General features: G+C 31.3%; 1 protein-coding gene across 1 annotated transcript in view; it reads right to left on the bottom strand.

The window, feature by feature from the left end:
- The window catches only part of stai (stathmin), a 229,114-nt gene extending 211,796 nt beyond the window's left edge, over positions 1-17,318 (bottom strand). Inside the window, exon 1 of the mRNA XM_065500511.1 lies at positions 17,254-17,318. Coding sequence (XP_065356583.1) covers positions 17,254-17,314 — 61 coding nt within the window. The 5' untranslated portion in view covers positions 17,315-17,318. The remainder of the gene's footprint in view (positions 1-17,253) is intronic.
- Positions 17,319-21,617: the final 4,299 nt, after the last annotated feature.

The raw sequence follows: 21,617 nt of genomic DNA, 5'->3' as shown, positions 1-21,617 counted from the left end.
AATATCTATTGCACACACTCTTTTATAGAAACACATAAAGACACATGGAAATTGTAATACATTCTTCTTTAGTACATCAACATCATCCATATAGTTTGTGGATAAATGGGTGACAATATTAAAATTGTTTCTCAGGGGCAGGGTGTTGCAACAAGTTGGATTAGCAGAGATTTTCAACAGTTTAAGTAAGAGTAAATTAAATTTTTAAACAAGACAAATTTAAGGAAGAATAATTAAATTTATTCAAAAGATCTTTTCAAGTCCTCAAAATTACTTAGTTATTGGAAGGAGCCTTAAAATCTTTTCATATCTTTTTGTTTCACCTTTTCCCTACGGTTGGAAATCTCCAATGATATTTCATGTGTCACATACTCCTACATGCCCTACAAGTGTAACTCGTTGTTTGTTTCCACCATAAGAGCAGCAGCAAGAACTTTTGTTTTCCAACTATTCAACGAAGGTTTTTCAACTACATATTAATATCCAGTTGTCGCTGTGCAAACATCTATGGAGGCTATAAACTTTCTTGTAAATCCTTACACAAATAAAGTTGAATTTATATATTTTTTGCTCTAATAGTTACATACTATATATTTTAGTAAACTTTTTTAATACAAAGGCAACAAAAAAAGAGTTAAAATTGTAGGGGAGGACGACCTTTAACAGCTGTGACACATTATTAGTTGAAGAGATTTGTGTAGTTTTTAGTTGTACTACGTATTTTAGTAGTTTGCTGGAGGTGCTTAATTACAGATTAATCTTTTTTTTTAGATAAAAATTTAAAGAATTTTATCAAAGTTAAAGAAGCTGAAATTCTGCTATGCTGATATTCCCATTACTTTTACAAAGTCTGGTATAAATTGTACTTCATAAATTGTAAATCATTTTGTAAATCTAAGATGAAAATTTCAAAGATTTTTGGATATTAGAGACAATTTATGGCAAGCAAATTGTTTCAAGGGATTGAAATAATACTAGAATTTTGAAAAAAGTTTTATATAGTCAATAATATTAATAAAAACCCTGAAATAAATGATCTGAGATGCCTAGAAAGGTAGAGCCTTTTGCTAGTTTCATAAACGTGAATATAATTGAGATCCAAAGATCAAGGAACGTTCAAATCAATTCGTTTCTTTTGACCGAATAAGTCAAATAGATCAAGGAACGTTCAAAACAATTCGTTTCATTTGACTGAATAAGTCAAAGAGATCAAGGAACGTTCCAAACAAGAAAAAGAAAATTGGCTCTGGCTGTTTTGTTGTGCAGTTTCTTAACCATGAATGAAACATGGATCCTTCTCAATACAGAAGAGATCAAGTTTATTGTAATTGAAACAGCGATACGTTTATCCAAATAGATACAATAAGTATGAAAAGTATATTTGAAGTGATTGAAAATTTTCATTTTACAAAAAACATATTTAACAATAAAAACTTGATCAAATTCATTATGTTGAATACAAAGTATTTTACAGTATATAACAACATGCCTCCTCAACATTATGAATTTATAATTCCAAAATTATTACAACAAAATACATGTTTAAGTTTAGGTACAGGTTTAGTTAAAACATCGGCTAACATTTTATCAGTTGGTAGATATTGCAATTTAATTATATTTTGTTCTATGGCATCCTTCACAAAATGATACTTGTAATGTATATGCTTAGTACGAGAATGATGAGCACCAAATTCTGCCATTCTTTGAGCACTTTGAGAATCTGTGTTTATCATCACTGGAGAGTGGTTGGAATAGCCAAGTTCATTCAAAATATACCCTAAATATGAGGCTTCTTTAGTTGCTTCGGTAAGTGCCACATACTCAGCCTCTGCACTAGATGTTGCTACCACCTTTTGTTTCTTTGATTCCCAGGAAACGAGACCACCTGCGAGAAGAAAACAAAAACCAGATTGAGATTTTCTATCATTTACATCTTGAGCCCAATTTGCATCACAAAACCCAACAAGTGGTAAACCACATTTTCTATATGTGAGCACCGCATTTTTAGTATGACTTAAATATCTGATGATATGATATGCTGAATTAAGGTGTTGTTTACGCGGTTCCTTACAAAATTGCGATAGCATATTAACAGCACACGTTATATCAGGTCTACTATACAGTGACAGATAAAATAAAGATCCAATAATTTCTTGATAAAACTTTTCATCAACTTTTTCTGCTTCTCCGGAAATTGTTGGCTCTTTTTCCAATTTAATACCTGGATTCATCGGAATTTTTACAGGTTTGCAATTCTCCAAACCGTATTTCTTAATCAAGTTTGAAATATATCCTGGTTGGGAAATTGAAATTTCTCCATCCTTTACATTTACTTCCAGGCCAATACAATGTTTTGGAACTCCTAAGTCTCGAATATCAAAATTATGTTTTAATTGACTTACAAAATCTTCTATAAAATTCGTATTATTAGAAGCAATTATAATATCATCGACATATAAGGCGACAATCATCATTTTTCCATCTTTTTTAACAAAGTAAATACATTGGTCATATTGTGATTGTTGTAAACCAAAATCTTTTATAACAGAATCGATTTTCTTGAACCACTGCCTTCCAGCTTGCTTGAGACCGTAAATGGCCTTATTTAATTTGCATACTTTTTCTTTTGTTGCCTTCTCAATAAAACCTTCAGGCTGTTCCATATATATTTCCTCTTCCAAATTTCCATTCAGGAATGCTGTTGATACATCTAATTGACGCAATTGTAAATCATGGTATTACTCATATTTGGGTCATCTATAATTTTATCTGATTGATCTCGTATTTTATCATTAGGTACAAACTCATAAAAACTCGGAATATTATCTACTGTAGAATTGTACATCTGGCTTTCTATAAATTTTACATCTCTACTTGTTACTATTTGTTTGGTTCCAGCTTTCCACAATCTATACGCTTTTGATTCCTCTGAATAACCAACAAGAATGTGCTCATTGCTTCTAGGATCCCACTTAGATCGTTTAGTTGTTTTATCTAACACAAATGATATGCAACCAATGCATCTAAAATATTTTACATCTGGTTTTTTGCCTGTCCACAACTCTTCTGGTGTTTTAGTACCATTTAACTTTGTCGGACAACGATTTCTTATATATCCCGATGTATTAATTAGTTCGGACCATAGACTCATAGGTAAACCAGATTCTATCATAAAGCAACGGGCCATTTCAACTAATGTTCTATTCATTCTTTCCGCGATACCGTTTTGCTGTGGTGTGTAACTTGCTGTCAACTGCCTTTTGATTCCATTTTCTTTCAAGAAATTTGTGAAATTCTGACTAACTAGTTCTGCGCCATTATCACTTTGTAAAATCTTGATTTTCTTTCCTGTTTGTGTTTCTGCCATCTTCTTAAATTCTTTGAATTTGTCTAAATACTGACTTTTGTTTCGAATAAAATATAGAAATACTTTTCGAGAATAGTCATCAATAAATGTTGCAAAGTACAAACTACCACCCATCGATTCAGTCTTCATTGGACCACAAAGATCTGTATGAACAAGCGTAAGTACTTCAGAAGTTGATTTCTCATTTTTATGAGGAAATGGCAAACAAGTTTGTTTAGCACGAATACATGGAACACAATTTATTCCAACATTTTTCAATTCAGGTAACCCTTTAACCATCTCATCTATCTTTAGTTTTCCTAATTGGTTCATATTTAGGTGACCGTATCTTTTATGCCATATCTCTGTTTTTGAATCACAAGATATTTCGGTTGTATGCATCATATTTTCGTTATTATTAAATAACTTGACATAATATAGGTTATCTTTTTTATTTCCTTCAATTATCTTGTCTCCTTCCTTATAAACTACTACTTCTGTTCCTTTCATAACAACCGTACAACCATTATCAGTCAATTTACTAGTTGATATAAGATTGCATCGTAAGTCGGGGACATACAGAGTGTTACATAGGCCTATGTCTTGCTTTTTTCCATTTGCATATACAGTTACTTTGACCTTTCCAATACCTTTTATGTTTAGTTGATTGTCATCTGCTAGTCTGATTTTACCACTAAACTGAGAATCTATATTTTCAAATAATGATATTTGGGTGCACATGTGAGATGACGCACCACTATCAATAATCCATGTTTCACAAGAACTAGTGAAAAAAGTTGCTTCTGTCGTGGTTACTAATACTTCATTGGAAATGCTATCTTTGGTTTCCTGTTCAACATATCGAGCGTTTTCACTAGTCTTACAGTCTCTAGCTTTGTGACCTTTTCTTCCACATCGAAAACATTTATAATTAAATTTATCTTTGGACATACCTTCTTCTTGATTTTTATAGTTATTTTTTTGATTATGGGATTTCTTTTTAAAAAACTTAGCTTTAAATGCTGAATTGCTTGCATCGTTATCATCCTTGTCTCCAATTTCTAGTAATTTTGATTTTAAAACAGCTACTTTTGGAAATTCATTTGCAGTATCCACTGCAGCTTTGACTGCCGAAAAACGATCTGGTAAAGCATCAAGCATTACAACAACAAGAAGGTCTTCATCAATCTCAATTCCCATTTCCAATATACATGAAACGCATACATCAAAAGCAATTAAAAATTCTGAAATCGATTGATTCTCTGGCATTTTCATATTCAATAACTTACGGTAACACTCTATCTTCTTCCTTATTGACTTACGATCAAAGGTTTCTTGAAGATATTGCCAGACATCTTTGGAACTTTTCAAATTTTTCACCATTGTCACAATATTTGTCTCTATGGCCATTAAAATTTCTGCTCTTGCATCCATATCCTTATCGATATACTGCTGTAATGCATTCATTTCTCGTTCAAACTCACGTTCCTGTTCAGCCGTTGGATTTTCTGGAAGTTTTCTTACTCTTGGAGTCTTTTCTTTACCTAACACGATATTCAGCAATCTGTTTTTGTGTAGTACCGCTTCCATTTGAGCCTTCCACGTTCCATAATTTGATCCATTTAATAATGGAATTCTACCAGCCATTGAATTCATTATTGGATTCCTGAACTCCGTGTTGAGAAATTTCTTAAATAATTTTAAATTATCAGCCTCTTTATCTCTTCAATTTAAATTTCTTTATTGTATCCGTATGGGATCTGGGCCCATAACTATTGTAATTGAAACAGCGATACGTTTATCCAAATAGATACAATAAGTATGAAAAGTATATTTGAAGTGATCGAAAATTTTCATTTTACAAAAAACATATTTAACAATAAAAACTTGATCAAATTCATTATGTTGAATACAAAGTATTTTACAGTATATAACAACAAAGTTAACTGTAAAAGCAATTCGTTTCATTGGGTCGAAGAAATCAAAGAAAGGTGGTCCTTCGCCATCAAGGTTGTGGAGGAAAGACGAATGTTCGTAATAGTTTAATCATGTTTGGAGAAATAATAGATCTTTCACAACTTAAGAAAGATCAAGGATCACTTGAAACGATCGGAGTCTTTGAATGGCTTGGCTTCAAAATTGATTAAAGTTGGAGTTTTGTGCCGTTTCCTAATCACGAATGAAACAATGCAGCAGAGTTGTAGTAACTATCAAAACAATTCGTTTCGCCATCAATATTGTGAAACATAGCTGAGATTGTGATGAAGATGAATGAAATATGCATTTAACACTGGGTTTCTCACACCAGAGATTAAGGAACGACCAATAAATTCAAAGCCTTAGAATGTCAATAGCAATGCATACGGAATGGTAGAAAAAGATAGTTGATACGCATTGTTAAACACCAATGATTCTTCCGGCAATACATCAAGGAACAATCGAAGAATTTAAAGCCTACGAATGTCAACAAGGAATAATGAAATTCTGCCGGTTCTTCCGGCAATACATGTATTCATTTGTTTGAAACCATGAGTGCCAAACCGTAGATTAAGGAACAATCGACGAATTTAAAGCCTACGAATGTCAACAAGGAATAATGAAATGCTACCGGTTCTTCCGGCAATACATGTATTCATTTGTTTGAAACCATGAGTGCCACACCGTATATTAAGGAACAACCGAAGAATTTAAAGCCTACGAATGTCAACATCAGAGATCAAGGAACGATCGATCAATTCAAAGCCTTAGAATGTCAATATCAAAGTTTAAGGAACTCTAGTAATAGATAGTTTCACCGCATGGTTAAACGTCAACGTAGCCCAAGGAATAATGAAATAAAATCCTACGAATGTCAACATCAGAGATCGAGGAATGGTAAACGCAGATATTTTCTTCGGACGGTCCTACGGCAAAGGTTATATTTGTTCGAAAGATAGTTTCTTCGCAATGTAAAACACAAAATTTGGCCAAGGAATAATGTATATGTTCAGATTATTTCGGGGATACCAGGATTCAGGCTTCCTACTATTTGAAACCGTAAATATAACACCAGAGATTATGGAACAACCAATCGATTCAAAGAAGAATAAGGTCAGCATTAGAGATCAAGGAACATTATAAACAGTAGGTTTATTGCCAAAGAGGACAAGGAACAACGAATATGTTCAGATTCTTTTGACAATACGATGATTAAGTAAATGAAACAATGACCCATCAGAATATCACACTAGAGATTAAGGAACCATCCATCAATTCAAAGTCGAAGAATGTCAACATCAGAGATCATGGAATAGTTGACATGAATAGTTTATTTGGTCAACGCCAAAGTAGTCCGGAACGGAACAATTCAGATTCTTTCAGAAATACCAGGAATTTGTAACGTTTGAAATCGTAAATCATCATAATATCTCACCAGAGATCTCATCGATCGATTCAAAGAATAAACATTTCAACATTAGAGATCAACGTACTGTCGAAACAGGCAGTTGCTTCGGACGGCCCTTCCAATTCTTCCAGCATACATGGATTCAGTTTTTGTACCGTTTTTAAATCGTAAATGAAACATTAACGCTTCATAATATCACACCAGAGATAAGGGAACTATCCATCGATTCAAAGAAGAAAAATTTCAAGGAACTGTCGAAACAGATAGTTGCTTCGGACGGTTCCACTTCAAGGTAGGTAAAGAAACAATTAAAACGTTCTGATACTTCAGTCAATACGAGGATACAGGCTTTGAACTACGAGGATTCTAGGCTTCATAATATTTCAAATATCACAAAAAAGGTTGAAGCTGTCCCATTCTTTATGTGTTCCGGAACCAAATAAGGCTAAGGAAATGGATCCTCCATAATATACCGAAGTTCAAGGAACAGTGAAAACGGTCAGTGACATTTGCTTCAAAAGCTGTCAAAATCAAACTAAAATTTTATTTAAAATAAAATTTTTCATTTTCTCAAATTAAATTTAATTTCACAAAAAATTTAAGGTTTTTAGACCAGCTTACAAAATCTTCTTATCTAAGGAAGAAATATGTCCATCTTAAACACTAACGTTTTTCTTTTTCACATTAATTTTCGATAAACTTAAAGTTTATATCAAAAACTATGCAATAGAAAAAATTTGTCACAAAATAAAAGTTTTCAAATCAAGTTTGTTTGGGCTGCCATAAATTATTTGCTAAATATTTTGTATGTTTTGCAGCAAACATTTGCTGGAAACATGTATGAAAAAGTTTGAACTGAAAAAAACTAAAAAAGTTTACTAATGAAATAAAAAAAATATACAGAAATAAAAACAGACAAATAAAACATTCAAGGATGCACAAACATTTAAAACGCATTGAATAGAGACACAAATTAAGTTGAAAAGTGCTCAATCTAAGTGCAATTGGGCAATGGAATTAGACAAGTTTTAGAAAGTTTCTAACAAAAAATAAAAGATAAAAAATGTCTTCTCTATACCATACTGTATGTAACAAAACCACAAAGACCTTATTTTATTATTTTTCCTTGTCCAAATTCTTTAGTTCTTTAAACTAACCTTGTTTGGTAATTATTACTTTAAACAAGGAAACACAAAACAAAAAAATCAATTCCAAAACCTTGAACTGATTTCATTCATATCCAAACATAATTTATACCTCCCATTAGTGATTATATGGCATTAAATTCATTTGAATGTAAATGAGATTTTCACACATTTTTCACCATTAACTAATTTCAATCGTGTATGAAAGAGAATTATATTCTATTTTCCAATTTTCTAACCCAACACCAGTTGTAGTAATATTACGTGCATGTACCTCAACGCAGCAGCATATGAGCTGTACACTTTTTTACCCCCTACTCCCTCCTAAAAGTAGTCTACAATTTACACGTGATTATCATAAATGTTGAGGATAATATAAGTTTATTATCCATTTTAACATCAAATGTAAATGGGAGAAGGTATGGAAATGTTTTCTTTGAGTCTGTTTGTTTGGGGGGAATATGTCTTGTGAATCTATTTAAGTCTAAATACAATAATAAGGTATTGGTTAAGAAGCAAGCGTACTTGAATTGAGGCCTTTTTGGTTGTTGGCCTCATCTACTCTCTTGGATCTAGAATTTAAACAAGACAATAATCATTATTCCGCGTGAGTGATGGTACAAAGAAAAAAAGAATATTTGTATGTGCTACACTGTTTCCATTGAATCTTTATAAAACTGATATTATAATCCAAGTCTAGAGAGTTCCACCTACTGAGTCTACCACATCTTGGAAGCACTACAATATGGCAAATCTTTGAAAGTTCCTTATCCGGACAACATAACCATAAATGGAACATGCATCTAACTAAGCAGAGATTAAGGAACGATGTATCAATTTAAAGTCGAAGGATGTCAATATCAGATATCAAAGACCGATAGAGAAAGAGAGTTCCTTCGAGCGTTTCAACGACCCAAAGAACCCAGGGAACTGTGTAAATGTTCAGTTTCTTCCAATCGGAAAAGAATCACAGATTCTGCACAATACATCTATGAACAAGGCACAGTGAAATGACTCAGTGTCGCATAGCAGGCTTCAATGTGAATGAAATATGGATCCGTCACAATACATCAGCGATCAAGGAACGGTAGAGAGAGTTTCTCCGAGCGGTTTAACGACACAAAGAACCCAGAGAACTTCCAATCGTAAAAGAAACAAAGACTGCTATGAACTAAGGACATAACAATCCAAGGCTTCAATTGAATGAAATATGGAGCCGTCACAATACATTACAGATTAAGAAACAGTCGGATAATTTTCTTAAGTTTGTCATCATTGAAGATCAAATTTTGAAAAAGATCCAGGAAACACAGGAAACGTTCAGTGTAATAGGAAGGTGGAATTTGTTTCAAAATCGTGAATCAAACACCGATCAAAGAACGGCAATAACAGTTCGTTCCTTTTAGCCGAAGAAGTTAATGATGGTTGGCACTTCTGGTTGTCTCTGGTAGAGACGACGGTTTTCTGTAATCAATATCATCTAAGAGACAGTTCTTGTAAAGTTTCATAACGGCGAATAAAACATAGTTTCATTTGACAGCAGATATCAAGAAACGGTCATAACATTTAGTTTATTTTGGCTGAAGAAGACTAGCAGTCATTGTTGTGTCTGGTTGTGACGACTGTCTTCTAGAATGCATACCATTTAAGAGGGAGTTTTTGTACAGTTTCGTAAACTTGAATAACACATTCATTACTTAACATCAGAGATCAAGGAATTGTCAAATGGTGGTTTCTTGTGGCTGAAAAAGACAAAGAATGCTAAAGGCATTCAGCGCAAGGTAGTCCAATGCTCAATGGTTCAATCACCATTACAATACAGTATAGATCAAGGAACAGTAACAGTAAGTGAGGGCGAAGAACTCACTGTTTTCTACGATAACTTTTAATTTACCTTTTGCTTCCGCCGCAATGTAGTCCAAGACTTAAATTTTTGATTATGAGATGGAATGTTTTCATCACAATACAACAGAAATTAGAGAACGGTCGGAATAAATACATAATTTGTCTGAGTTCTTCACCAAGCATCTATTAGAACAGAACCGTGAAACCGATAATAGAAAAATAAGAGATTTTGGGTTTTATCGTAACCTTGACTGTAATTTAAATCTATTTTAATCAAGTACACATCAGGCAACAGTATAAACTACCGCTGTCTTTGAATCGTTCGGCTTCAAAATTGATTAATAAAGTTTTTCTAAGTTTCCTTACCATGAATAAAACAAGGATCCAACACATCACATAAGATATCAATGAACGTTTAGTTCCTATAGGAGTATCGCCATGGAATAATGTCAAAGTTGAGCTTTTGCATTTTATCGCAAACACGAATAAAACCTAGATCTATTTTAATAATACAAAGATCAAAGGACAGTGTGTACGACAGGCGTCTTTGGATGGTTATGCTTCATAATAGTCGAAACGTGGTTTTTGTTCGTATTTTCGTAACCTTGAATCACAAAAGAATCCAGCACAATACAACAGGAATCAAGGAACGATCAAATCAATTTAATTTTTTTAAGTCAAATAAATTGGTTGGTTCTTCACCAACAATATTTTGGCGACTGTATTTTAAGAATACTATCTAATTTACATTGTAGCATTCGACACGAATTTTTCTTTAGTTTCCAAATATGAATGCTTTCATCGTAATACATCAGAGATCTATGATGGGTAGAGAGAGTTACATTCTTGTTTGAGTTCGTCGTTATAAAAAGTCACCAATAAAGTCGTGTCTTTCATAATTAAACAGTGCATTAAACGGCTTTACGAACAAATAGTTCAAGTATGGAACTCTTTCCAATGCAATAGAGATCAAGGAATTGTTAAGCATACTATCTAATTTACATTGCAGCATTCGACACGAAGCAGGCGATTAATCCAAATATGAATGATTTCATTACAATACATTAGAGATCTAGGAAGGTTAGAAAGAGTACGTTGGTCGTCATAAAAGGTCACAGATGAAGTCATGCCTTTCGCAACTAAACAGTGCATTCGAGTGATGTCTCCAAGTATGCAATTTTTTCCAATGCAATAGAGATCAAGGAACAGTTAAAAAGAATTCGTTTCCTTGATTATTTCATCGCCGAAGAAGCAGGCTGATTGAACTTCAATAAGGTTTGTTTTCTGCTTTCACTTGTTCATCCTAATTGTTATTGTATATATTGAAAGGAGATTATTGAACGATCCCATCTTTTAAAATTTGAGAAAAGTCCATTTAAAAACAACTACATCAGAGATCAAGAAACGGAAGAAAAATTCTGATAGTGAGTTCTTCGCAATAGAAGCTTGTTATATGCTTTCTCTCTATGTCTTGAAAGGAGATTATTAGAGGATCCATTTAAAAACAACTACATCAGAGATCAAGAAACAGAAGGAACATTTCAATGAAAATCATAGATTCCTACTGAAGTAACGACAAGGAAGAAATTCAAAGTAAACTTTTATTGCCTTAATAGAATGATCTACAATTAAGCTAAAATTTTCTTAACAGAAAAAATTTCACAAATACGCTAAAGTTTCCATAAAGGAAGATCAACAAATAAGCTAAAGTTTCCATAATAGTTTTCTTAAAAGGAATATACACTAATAATCTAATATTTCCTTAATAAAAATATCAACGATTCAGCTAAAATTTCCTTAAAAGGTTCTAAAAGTTTCCTTAATAGAATGATCAACGCTTAAGCTAAAGTTGTCTTAATAAAAAAAATCAACAAATATGCTAAAGTTTCCTTAAAGGAAGATCCACAAATAAGTTAAAGTCTCCATAATAAAAATATGAAAGATTAAGATAGTTTCCTTAAAAAGGAATAAACACAAATAATCCAATATTTCCTTAATAAAACTATCAACGATTCAGCTAAAATTTCCTTAAATGAAAGATCAACGATTAAGCTAAAGTTTTGTTAACAGAAAAAATTCACAAATAAACTAAAGTTTCCATAATAAAAAGATTAACGATTAAGATAAATAGAATATACGCAAATAATCTAAAATTTCCTTAATAAAAAAATCCACGATTCAGCTAAAATTTTCTTAAAAGGAAGGTCCACAATTAAGCTTAAATATTCTTAATAAAAAGATCAACGATTAAGCTAGTTACCTTAAAAGGAAGATCCACAAAAAAGCTGGAAGATCCAGAAACTGTTCTTAATAAAAAGATCCACGATAAAGCTAAAATTTCCTTAGTATAAAGATCCACGATTAAGCCAAAATTTGCTTAATAAAAAGATCCACGATTAAGCCAAAATTGTCTAATAGAATGATCCACGATAAAGCTATAGTTCCCTTAATAGAAAGATTCACGATAAAGCTAAAGTTTCCTTAGTAGAAAGATTCAAGATAAAGCTAAAGTTTTCTTAATAGAAATATCGAAGATTAATCTGAGGTTTCATTAATAAAAATATCCACGATTAAGCTAAAGTTACCTTAGTAGAAATATCCAAGATAAAGCCAAAATTTGATTAATAAAAATATCCACGATTAAGCTAAAGTTTTCTTCGTATAAAGATCCACGATTAAACCAAAATTTGATTAATAAAAATATCCACGATTAAGCAAAAATTTTCTAATAGAAAGATCCACGATAAAGCTAAAGTTCCCTTAGCTTTCCTTAATAGAAATATTGAAGATTATTACCTTGTGGAAAGATCCACGATTAAGCTAAAATTTGGAAATAGAAGTATAATCTTGCAATTTTTAACGTTTTTTTTACTGAAATATCAGCAACGAAGAAAGACAAAGTGGAGTTTTAGTGACATAATTGAAACATCAATAAAACATAGATCAAGGAAGAGTTAAAACTTGTCAATCCGGGCCGAATAAGTTAGAAAGAAGTGTTTCGGCAAAGAAATACCGAAAAAAAAACTCTTGAAAGGAAATGGTGTAACTCTGTACAGTCCTTTAGGCTGATTATTATAGAGACGACAATGACTTCAGACTGATAATGTATTCACAACTCGTACTTGTACAAAACAAATGCTCCAAACATACAGAAACACACTCCCACAACCTTTAAGGCTAAATAGTTGCTTACATTTGCCTCTATTTGCAGTTCTTTGGCATTTTATTTCCATTTTTTTTTGGTTTGGTTGTTTTTTTTTTTGTTCTATTTCCATTAATGGCTGCATGAGTGGGTGGCTGTTCGGTGATAATTGTTATTAGTTTGGATTTTCAGCAGAAATGAGACTTTTTTCATCTTCCATATGACTGGTTTTTTATCCACAGCCAGCCTGAATAGGTGTTTGTTTCTACCCCTGCTAATACTACAGGGATGTAAAATGAAAATCATGAATAAAGGTACCAAAGATTGTCGTTGAAAAGTATCAAAATAAGTTAAAATGTCGTGTAAATTGTACCAAAAATAAAGTACCATGTTTCAATTATTCATCTCTGCTCTGAAGTAGTCATCATAGAGTCCATATCATTGTGTTTCATCTCATTTGATTATGTTTCCTTTTATTTTTTTTCATTTTTCTATATGAAATGCATAATTTAACCTTTTTGTTGTTGCTCTAATGTTTTTTTTTATTATGGGGGGTTTTGTAATGTTATTTTTTTTACAAAAATATGTTAATGTTTTGCTCTTAGTTTTTGTTGATGTTCTTATCCCGACAATGTCATCTTAATTCAATGTTGTATTGTACATTTTTGTTTCGTTTTTTGTGGAAATTTAATGTGATCTTTATTCCTTTTGATATGGTTTTTTGTTTAAGGGGAGGAAATACGATTTGTTGTTGCTGTTATGGTGTCTATTGTATTATGTTAACAAGTGTTACCTGTAGCAACTAACGAGTAATCTTCATTTGAGAGTTTATCCCAACATTAAGCTTTTAAGGTAGTAAATCTTGTTATTAACTTTGATTACAGACAGTTTCAATTTCATTGACAAAACAAAGGGTCCAGTTTTTAAGTGAGGGGATTATGAAGGGTTTGAATTTGTTTTGTTTTGCAATGGGTGAGTTGGAAGACAGCTTTTTTTAACAAGTTAAGGATTTCGAATCATAACTACTAGTTATGATTCAAAATCCAACAATTATAACAAAGTTTTGTCAATATATTGTCCTCTATTCCTAAAAAAATTTACTTTTAAATTTCAATTCTTTACTTAAACATCCTTTTATAATGTGTATGATTTATATAAACAATAAGAAACAACAAAATGCGCAAATTTTTTTTATATGGAAACAACTTATTTTCGCAATTTAACTCACATGGCAACATGCTTGCTACTCGTTTAACAAAGAAACTGCGAAAAATGTATTTCTAAAATAAGCCGCGAAAACTTTCCAAGCACAAAAACTCAAACTACTACAACAATCATGCTGAGTTTTGGAAAATTATTGTTCATTGTACTCATAGTTGGAAAATGGTATGATGGCTAAAGGGACAGGGGACAGGATTTGTTACATATGTTGGCTCAAAAAGTTTTATTTTTAAAATACTTTAACAACAATGGCTGCCTGCACTTTTGAGTAAAACATGTAAATGGTAATAAAATGGAAAACTATTATAAATTCTATAGAATTTTGTTGGTTTTGAAAAATAAGAGCTTTAAGGACATAAATTAAATTTTAAGAGAATTTTTCAAAACTACCAAAAGACAAAATGTTCGAAATATAAATACATATACAGGATTAAGCTACAGTTTCTTTAATAGAAATATCCCAGATTAAGCTACAGTTTCTTTAATAGAAATATCCCAGATTAAGCTATAATTCCATAAGAGATAGATCCTGGTTTGATCTAAATATTCCTTAAGAGAAAGATCCTGGTTTGATCTAAATATTCCTTAAGAGAAAGATCCTGGTTTGATCTAAATATTCCTTAAGAGAAAGATCCTGGTATGAGCTAAATATTCCTTAAGAGAAAGATCCTGGTTTGATCTAAATAATCCTTAAGAGAAAGATCCTGTTTTGATCTAAATATACCTTAAGAGAAAGATTCTGCTTTGATCTAAATATTCCTTAAGAGAAAGATCCTGGTTTGATCTAAATATTTCTCAAGAGAAAGATCTTGGCTTGAGCTAAATTTTCCTTTATAGAAAGATCCTGGCTTGAGCTAAAGTCTCCTTTATAGAAAAAACCACGATTAAGCAAAAATTTGCTTAATAGAAAAAACCACGATTAAGCTAAATTTTGCTTAATAGAAAAAACCATGATTAAGCTAAAATTTGCTTAATAGATAGAACCACGATTAAGCTAAACTTTGCTTAATAGATAGAACCACGATTAAGCTAAAATTTGTTTAATAAAAAGAACCACGATTAAGCTAAAATTTGTTTAATAAAAAGAACAACGATTAAGCTAAAATTTGCTTAATAAAAAGAACCACGATTAAGCTAAACTTTGCTTAATAGAAAGAACCACGATTAAGCTAAACTTTGCTTAATAGAAAGAACCACGATTAAGCTAAACTTTGCTTAATAGAAAGAACCACGATTAAGCTAAACTTTGCTTAATAAAAAGAACCACGATTAAGCTAAACTTTGCTTAATAGAAAGAACCACGATTAAGCTAAACTTTGCTTAATAGAAAGAACCACCATTAAGCTAAACTTTGCTTAATAGAAAGAACCACCATTAAGCTAAACTTTGCTTAATAGAAAGAATCACGATTAAGCTAAACTTTTCTTAATAAAAAGAACCACGATTAAGCTAAAATTTGCTTAATAAAAAGAACCACGATTAGGTTAAAATTAGCTTAATAGAAAGATCCACGATTAAGTTAAACTTTGCTTAATAGAAAGAACCACGATTAAGCTAAACTTTGCTTAATAGAAAGAACCACGATTAAGCTAAACTTTGCTTAATAGAAAGAACCACGATTAAGCTAAACTGTGCTTAATAGAAAGAACCACGATTAAGCTAAACTTTGCTTAATAGAAAGAACCACGATTAAGCTAAACTTTGCTTAATAGAAAGAACCACGATTAAGCTAAACTTTGCTTAATAGAAAGAACCAAGATTAAGCTAAAATTTGCTTAATAAAAAGAACCATGATTAAGCTAAACTTTGCTTAATAGAAAGAAACACGATTAAGCTAAACTGTGCTTAATAGAAAGAACCACGATTTAGCTAAACTGTGCTTAATAGAAAGAACCACGAATAAGCTAAAATTTGCTTAATAGAAAGAACCACGAATAAGCTAAAATTTGCTTAATAAAAAGAACCACGATTAAGCTAAACTTTGCTTAATAGAAAGAAACACGATTAAGCTAAACTTTGCTTAATAGAAATAACCACGAATAAGCTAAACTTTGCTTAATTAAAAGAACCACGATTAAGCTAAAATTTGCTTAATAAAAAGAACCACGATTAAGCTAAAATTTGCTTAATAAAAAGAACCACGATTAAGCAAAAATTTGGTTAATAGAAAGAACCACGATTAAGCTAAAATTTGCTTAATAAAAAGAACCACGATTAGGTTAAAATTAGCTTAATAGAAAGATCCACGATTAAGTTAAACTTTGCTTAATAGAAAGAACCACGATTAAGCTAAACTTTGCTTAATTAAAAGAACCACGATTAAGCTAAAAATTGCTTAATAAAAAGAACCACGATTAAGCTAAAATTTGCTTAATAAAAAGAACCACGATTAAGCAAAAATTTGGTTAATAGAAAGAACCACGATTAAGCTAAAATTTGCTTAATATAAATAACCACGATTAAGCTAAACTTTGCTTAATAAAAAGAATCATGATTAAGCTAAACTTTGCTTAATAGAAAGAACCACGATTAAGCTAAACTTTGCTTAATAGAAAGAACCACGATTAAGCTAATCTTTGCTTAATAGAAAGAATCACGATTAAGCTAAACTTTTCTTAATAAAAAAGAACCACGATTAAGCTAAACTTTGCTTAATAGAAAGAACCACGAATAAGCTAAACTTTGCTTAATAGAAAGAACCACGATTAAGCTAATCTTTGCTTAATAGAAAGAATCACGATTAAGCTAAACTTTTCTTAATAAAAAAGAACCACGATTAAGCTAAACTTTGCTTAATAGAAAGAACCACGAATAAGCTAAACTTTGCTTAATAGAAAGAACAACGATTAAGCTAAACTTTGCTTAATAGAAAGAATCACGAATAAGCTAAACTTTGCTTAATAGAAAGAACCACGATTAAGCTAAACTTTGCTTAATAGAAAGAATCACGATTAAGCTAAACTTTTCTTAATAAAAAGAACCACGATTAAGCTAAACTTTGCTTAATAGAAAGAACCACGATTAAGCTAAAATTTGCTTAATAAAAAGAACCACGATTAAGCTTAATTTGCTTAATAGAATTTTCAAAGCTTAAGCTATCACAATGTTTATAGAAATATCCTCATTATCCGATCATAAATATAAAAATTATAGATTAAAGAAAACATACCTTCTTTAGACTCAGCATCGATTTGCTCGACGGCAGCAACATTTTCAGCTGGATGAACCATTTTTAAAACTAAAACAAAGAATTAAAAAAATAAATTAAAACAAATCATAATATAAAGAAACAATAAATTAAATTAAAAACAAAGTAAATAAAGACTAAGATAATCTAACTCAACATAAAAACTTCCTCCGCCTCTCAAAGCATTAGCATTCTTAGTCAAACCATCAATTCAAAGTCTTAAAACAAAGTCGCTGTTATAATAAAATTACTGTTCTGACAACTTAAGTTAATTTCTTTTTAAAATAGTTGGCGTAATTTAATTGCCAAAGAAATAGCGTGACTGTGACTTTTACAATCTACAGAAAAAAAAACTACTAAAACCGCAACATCAGAATTACAAACCATTGGATGTACAACGTACTTAGATGATGAGTGAAAAAAGCAAAAGACCCACCGACCGACCGACCACACAAGAACCACATCCATCTATAACATGAACAATCGCAACAACAAGAGTTTATGGTCAAGGTATGCGTGTCACGTTAATATTTCATTTGGAGGATGAATACGTTTGGTACCGCCACAAATTAGACATTCTAACTACTATTAGTAGCATTAGAAATATGTATGAGTAGTAGAGTAGCATTTGTTTGGAAAAGGATGTGTGAATTACAAAGTTTAATGTTTGTGGTCGTCTTTGCAGTTTATTATTAAGAGTAGATTGCATTGGAAATAGTTTTGTTATCTTGTCTCGTTTACTATAATTATTATTCATGTTATTGACCATAAAAGTGTGATCATCAATTAATATAAATAATGTTGAAAATGTTAACTCTACAAAATGATGACCAAAAAACGTGCTTGTCGTAAATTTAATTGGTAGGTGGTAATCTAGTTAATTAGTTTAGAAAATTTGCGGAAAATTATAATTAAATTTAAAGGTTGTAAAAGGATATTTAAATGTGTTGTGAAATTAAGTGATTTATCCTCCTTATTTGTTATGTAATTTTTATTTTATTAAAGGTTATAAAACAAATTTTATGAAATAAATATTACATTACAAATAAGAGTGTAATTGCGTTCATTGGAATTGATTTTTAATTAATTCAAATGAATTAGCAATTCAAATGAATGAAATCAAAAATGAGTTGCAATTATGGTTCCTAATTTCCAGGACTTTTCCCTTTCCCGGGTTGAAATTAAAAAAATGTTTCTTTCCCGGGAATTCCCGGTAAATTTTTAATACGAAATTAAACTAAAAACCAGTAAATTTTTTTCGAATAACTTATCTTATACCTATTGTAATTTTACCAGCGTAAAATAAGTATAAAATATCAATTTTTAGTTGTACAATGTTGATTCAACCTTTTAAGGGTTTCGAATTTAATAGTGACTTGTGATCGGTATTGTCAACCTCGTACTTAAGAATTTTGACTTTGTTAAATCTGTAAAACATGCGTAGTTAGTTCGAAAGAAATTTTTTAAAATCAGATTGAAGATAAAAAAAATTCAAACCACAATTATTGTTATTATTTTGTCTAAATATAAATTAATAATTCCTTTACCCCCTGCTTAGACAACTTTGTCTTGATATAAAATGCCATTTATTGTTATAATGAATATTTGTCAAGTATAGACAGGGGGTTAAGATCATAATATTTCAATTTGATTCATTCTAATTGTTCTACTGTGACTTGAGTTGAGTGAAAAAATCATGTTATTTAAACCGTAATGCTTCTTTGCCAACTGACTATCTGTTGCTTGAACCGAAAAAATCTATGGATATAATAAAATAATTCAATTAGCAACAAATTGGCATCGAAACGAATCAGAATATCATAACTCAAAGAAGAAAACTTATAGGAACCTTAGTTGCATCAATCAAATTCAATAGCAGATCTCTAGGGGCAATGAACAATTTTTGCTACCAGGTTTTAGGTTTCATTTTTACAAAAGTTGTCTGGCCCTTTTAGTGACTCAGTATTTTGTTAGATATCTCTTGCTTTTTATTACTGATTCACATGGACGATACATCGAAACAATTAAAGATTCAACAGTCACCATTAAAATATTCTGCCATTCCCTTACCCTATGTCTATACCTGATAAATTTTTGTTCTGATAAACGTCAAAATGGTTGTCAACATAAAAAATTGTCAGGCATAGTCGCCATTTATTAATATTATTGCTTCGTTAGTACAAAATTGTTAGTGCTTTTTCTCAGACAACAGTTGCCATCAGTAATACCTTTCTGGAAACTGAAAACCGAACTTTATTTCGGTTGCCATCCATTATAGACCCAAAATTAAGGTTAATCAGCCCAATTACAAACAAAAATTGTATGTAAGAAAATTATTTAATTGTAAAACATGAAAAAAAATTCCCCGGGAGTTTTTTCCCTTTTCGTTTTTTTAACATAGAATTTGAACAGGAAAAATGAGAAAAGGGGAAAAAACTCCCGGAGAATTTTTTTTCATGTTTTACAATTAAATAATTTTCTTACATACAATTTTTGTTTTAATCTACTTTTTTGTAGAAGTTTAAACTTTTTCCTTGATTTTCCAATGCTAAAAAGTAAAATCTCATTCTATAAATGTATTTGTATTACACCAGAATGCTTAAAAACTCTGGTATTGCAACATGTGTCAGGTATTGCAACATGTGGCCGAGCGTCGCCATCATGGAATATTACTGTTTCATATCTGGCCGCATATTCTGGGCGGTTTTAGGCCAATACTCCCTTCAAACGAATCAGTTGCATTCGTTACAGGTTCCTTGAGATGGTCTTATCAGATTTCAGCACCTCGTAATAAATAGGACCCTGTTGGTGCCACCAATTACAAAGCATTACCATAGCGCCACGTTATTTGACTTTCGTCTCGATTCGGCTGGTTGGCCGTGCTATCCAGCCACTTTTCATCGCAAGTAATGATTCGGTGCAAAAATTATTTTCTTTTATTATTCAAACATCATTTCGGACATGCATAATCATCTTTCGATTCATATGGTACCATATTTCGGTGCTTTTGGATGAATCCTGCTGCTCGCAAACGTTTTGAAATTGATGCTTGAGTAGCTCCCAATGACTTTCAATTCTTCGTCTTCAAACTGTTTTGGCTGGTCTGGGCGATGTTTGTCTTCGGTAACAAAATACACACTTATGAACCGCACAAACCATCATTCGCACTTTGAAATAGATGGAACACATTCACCATAAGCTTCGGTGTGCTTCAGCGGCACTTCTAATTTCAAATTAAAGAAGTAAAACAAAACTTACCGCCTACGAAGTTTTGTTGGCACAAAATTCTACACATTTTCGAAGCAAAAAAAACTTTGTTGTTTACACTATAATATTCAATAACTAAGTGAGAATAAATGACAGATATGTACCCTTCAAAATGACGCTGAAGTTATTAAAACCAAAAACCGCGGCAACTATTGTAAATCCCGAATTTTTAAATTACACACCCAATATAACATTTTTAATAAATAAAAAATCCATATAGGTATGTACACTGATGGACAAAATTCACCATTAAAATGAATTATTGTTTTTGTTGAAAAAATAAAATTTTGTGTTTCTATTATATTTATAACGTGGCAGTCCTTTAAACTTTCTAAAGGGAAATGGCGGTGACTTTTGTTCATCTGTGTAAGTGCCGGTTTACACCATGATTTTTAAGACGTCGTTTTTTCTTAAATATCCTTTGAAGTAGCTTTTACTCCACCTTTCTTATCCACAAACTCAAAAAATCATGACTTAAAATCAGGAAAAAAAAAGTCATCAGTTTATTTTGTTTTATTATGCGATAAATCAGATAAAAAAAAAATAAAATAAATATCAACTAAATTAATTACACAATAGCGAAAATTTTGAAGGCCCATAACTAAGAAACTAAACACCAGCAAAGAAATAGTCATACCACTATGTTCCGCATAAAAATCTAAATATCATGTAAAAGTTTGGTTTACATCTGGAGTGGTGCTCAATAACTAGACATTAGCCAAAATTCATTTAAATCTTTTCAAAATAAAACTATGTCTTTATTTTCAATAATCCAATCATAAAAAATTACAAAATTACATTTTAGGGATTTAAATTCCCAGCCTATCTGGTAACCTCTTCTCATTTTTTCTATATGTATGAATTTCTAAACTCCCTTTTTGTTTTGTTTACAAAAGCACACACAAACACAAACTTTGCTCTGTAAATGCAGGCAAAACATGAATGCACAAGAACTTGATTGCAATAACAATTGTATACAATACAACAAGAAAAACAAGTTACAACAAAAACACTGTAAAATTAAAAAGGTATACAGCAAAATCTAACCTCATTCATTAATTTGAATAAAAAAGGGCAAA

This window comes from Calliphora vicina, chromosome 2, assembly GCF_958450345.1.
Source record: "Calliphora vicina chromosome 2, idCalVici1.1, whole genome shotgun sequence".
Lineage (NCBI taxonomy): Eukaryota > Metazoa > Arthropoda > Insecta > Diptera > Calliphoridae > Calliphora > Calliphora vicina.
Note: the sequence above shows the minus strand (reverse complement) of the source record. Positions and strands in the feature narration are given on the sequence as shown.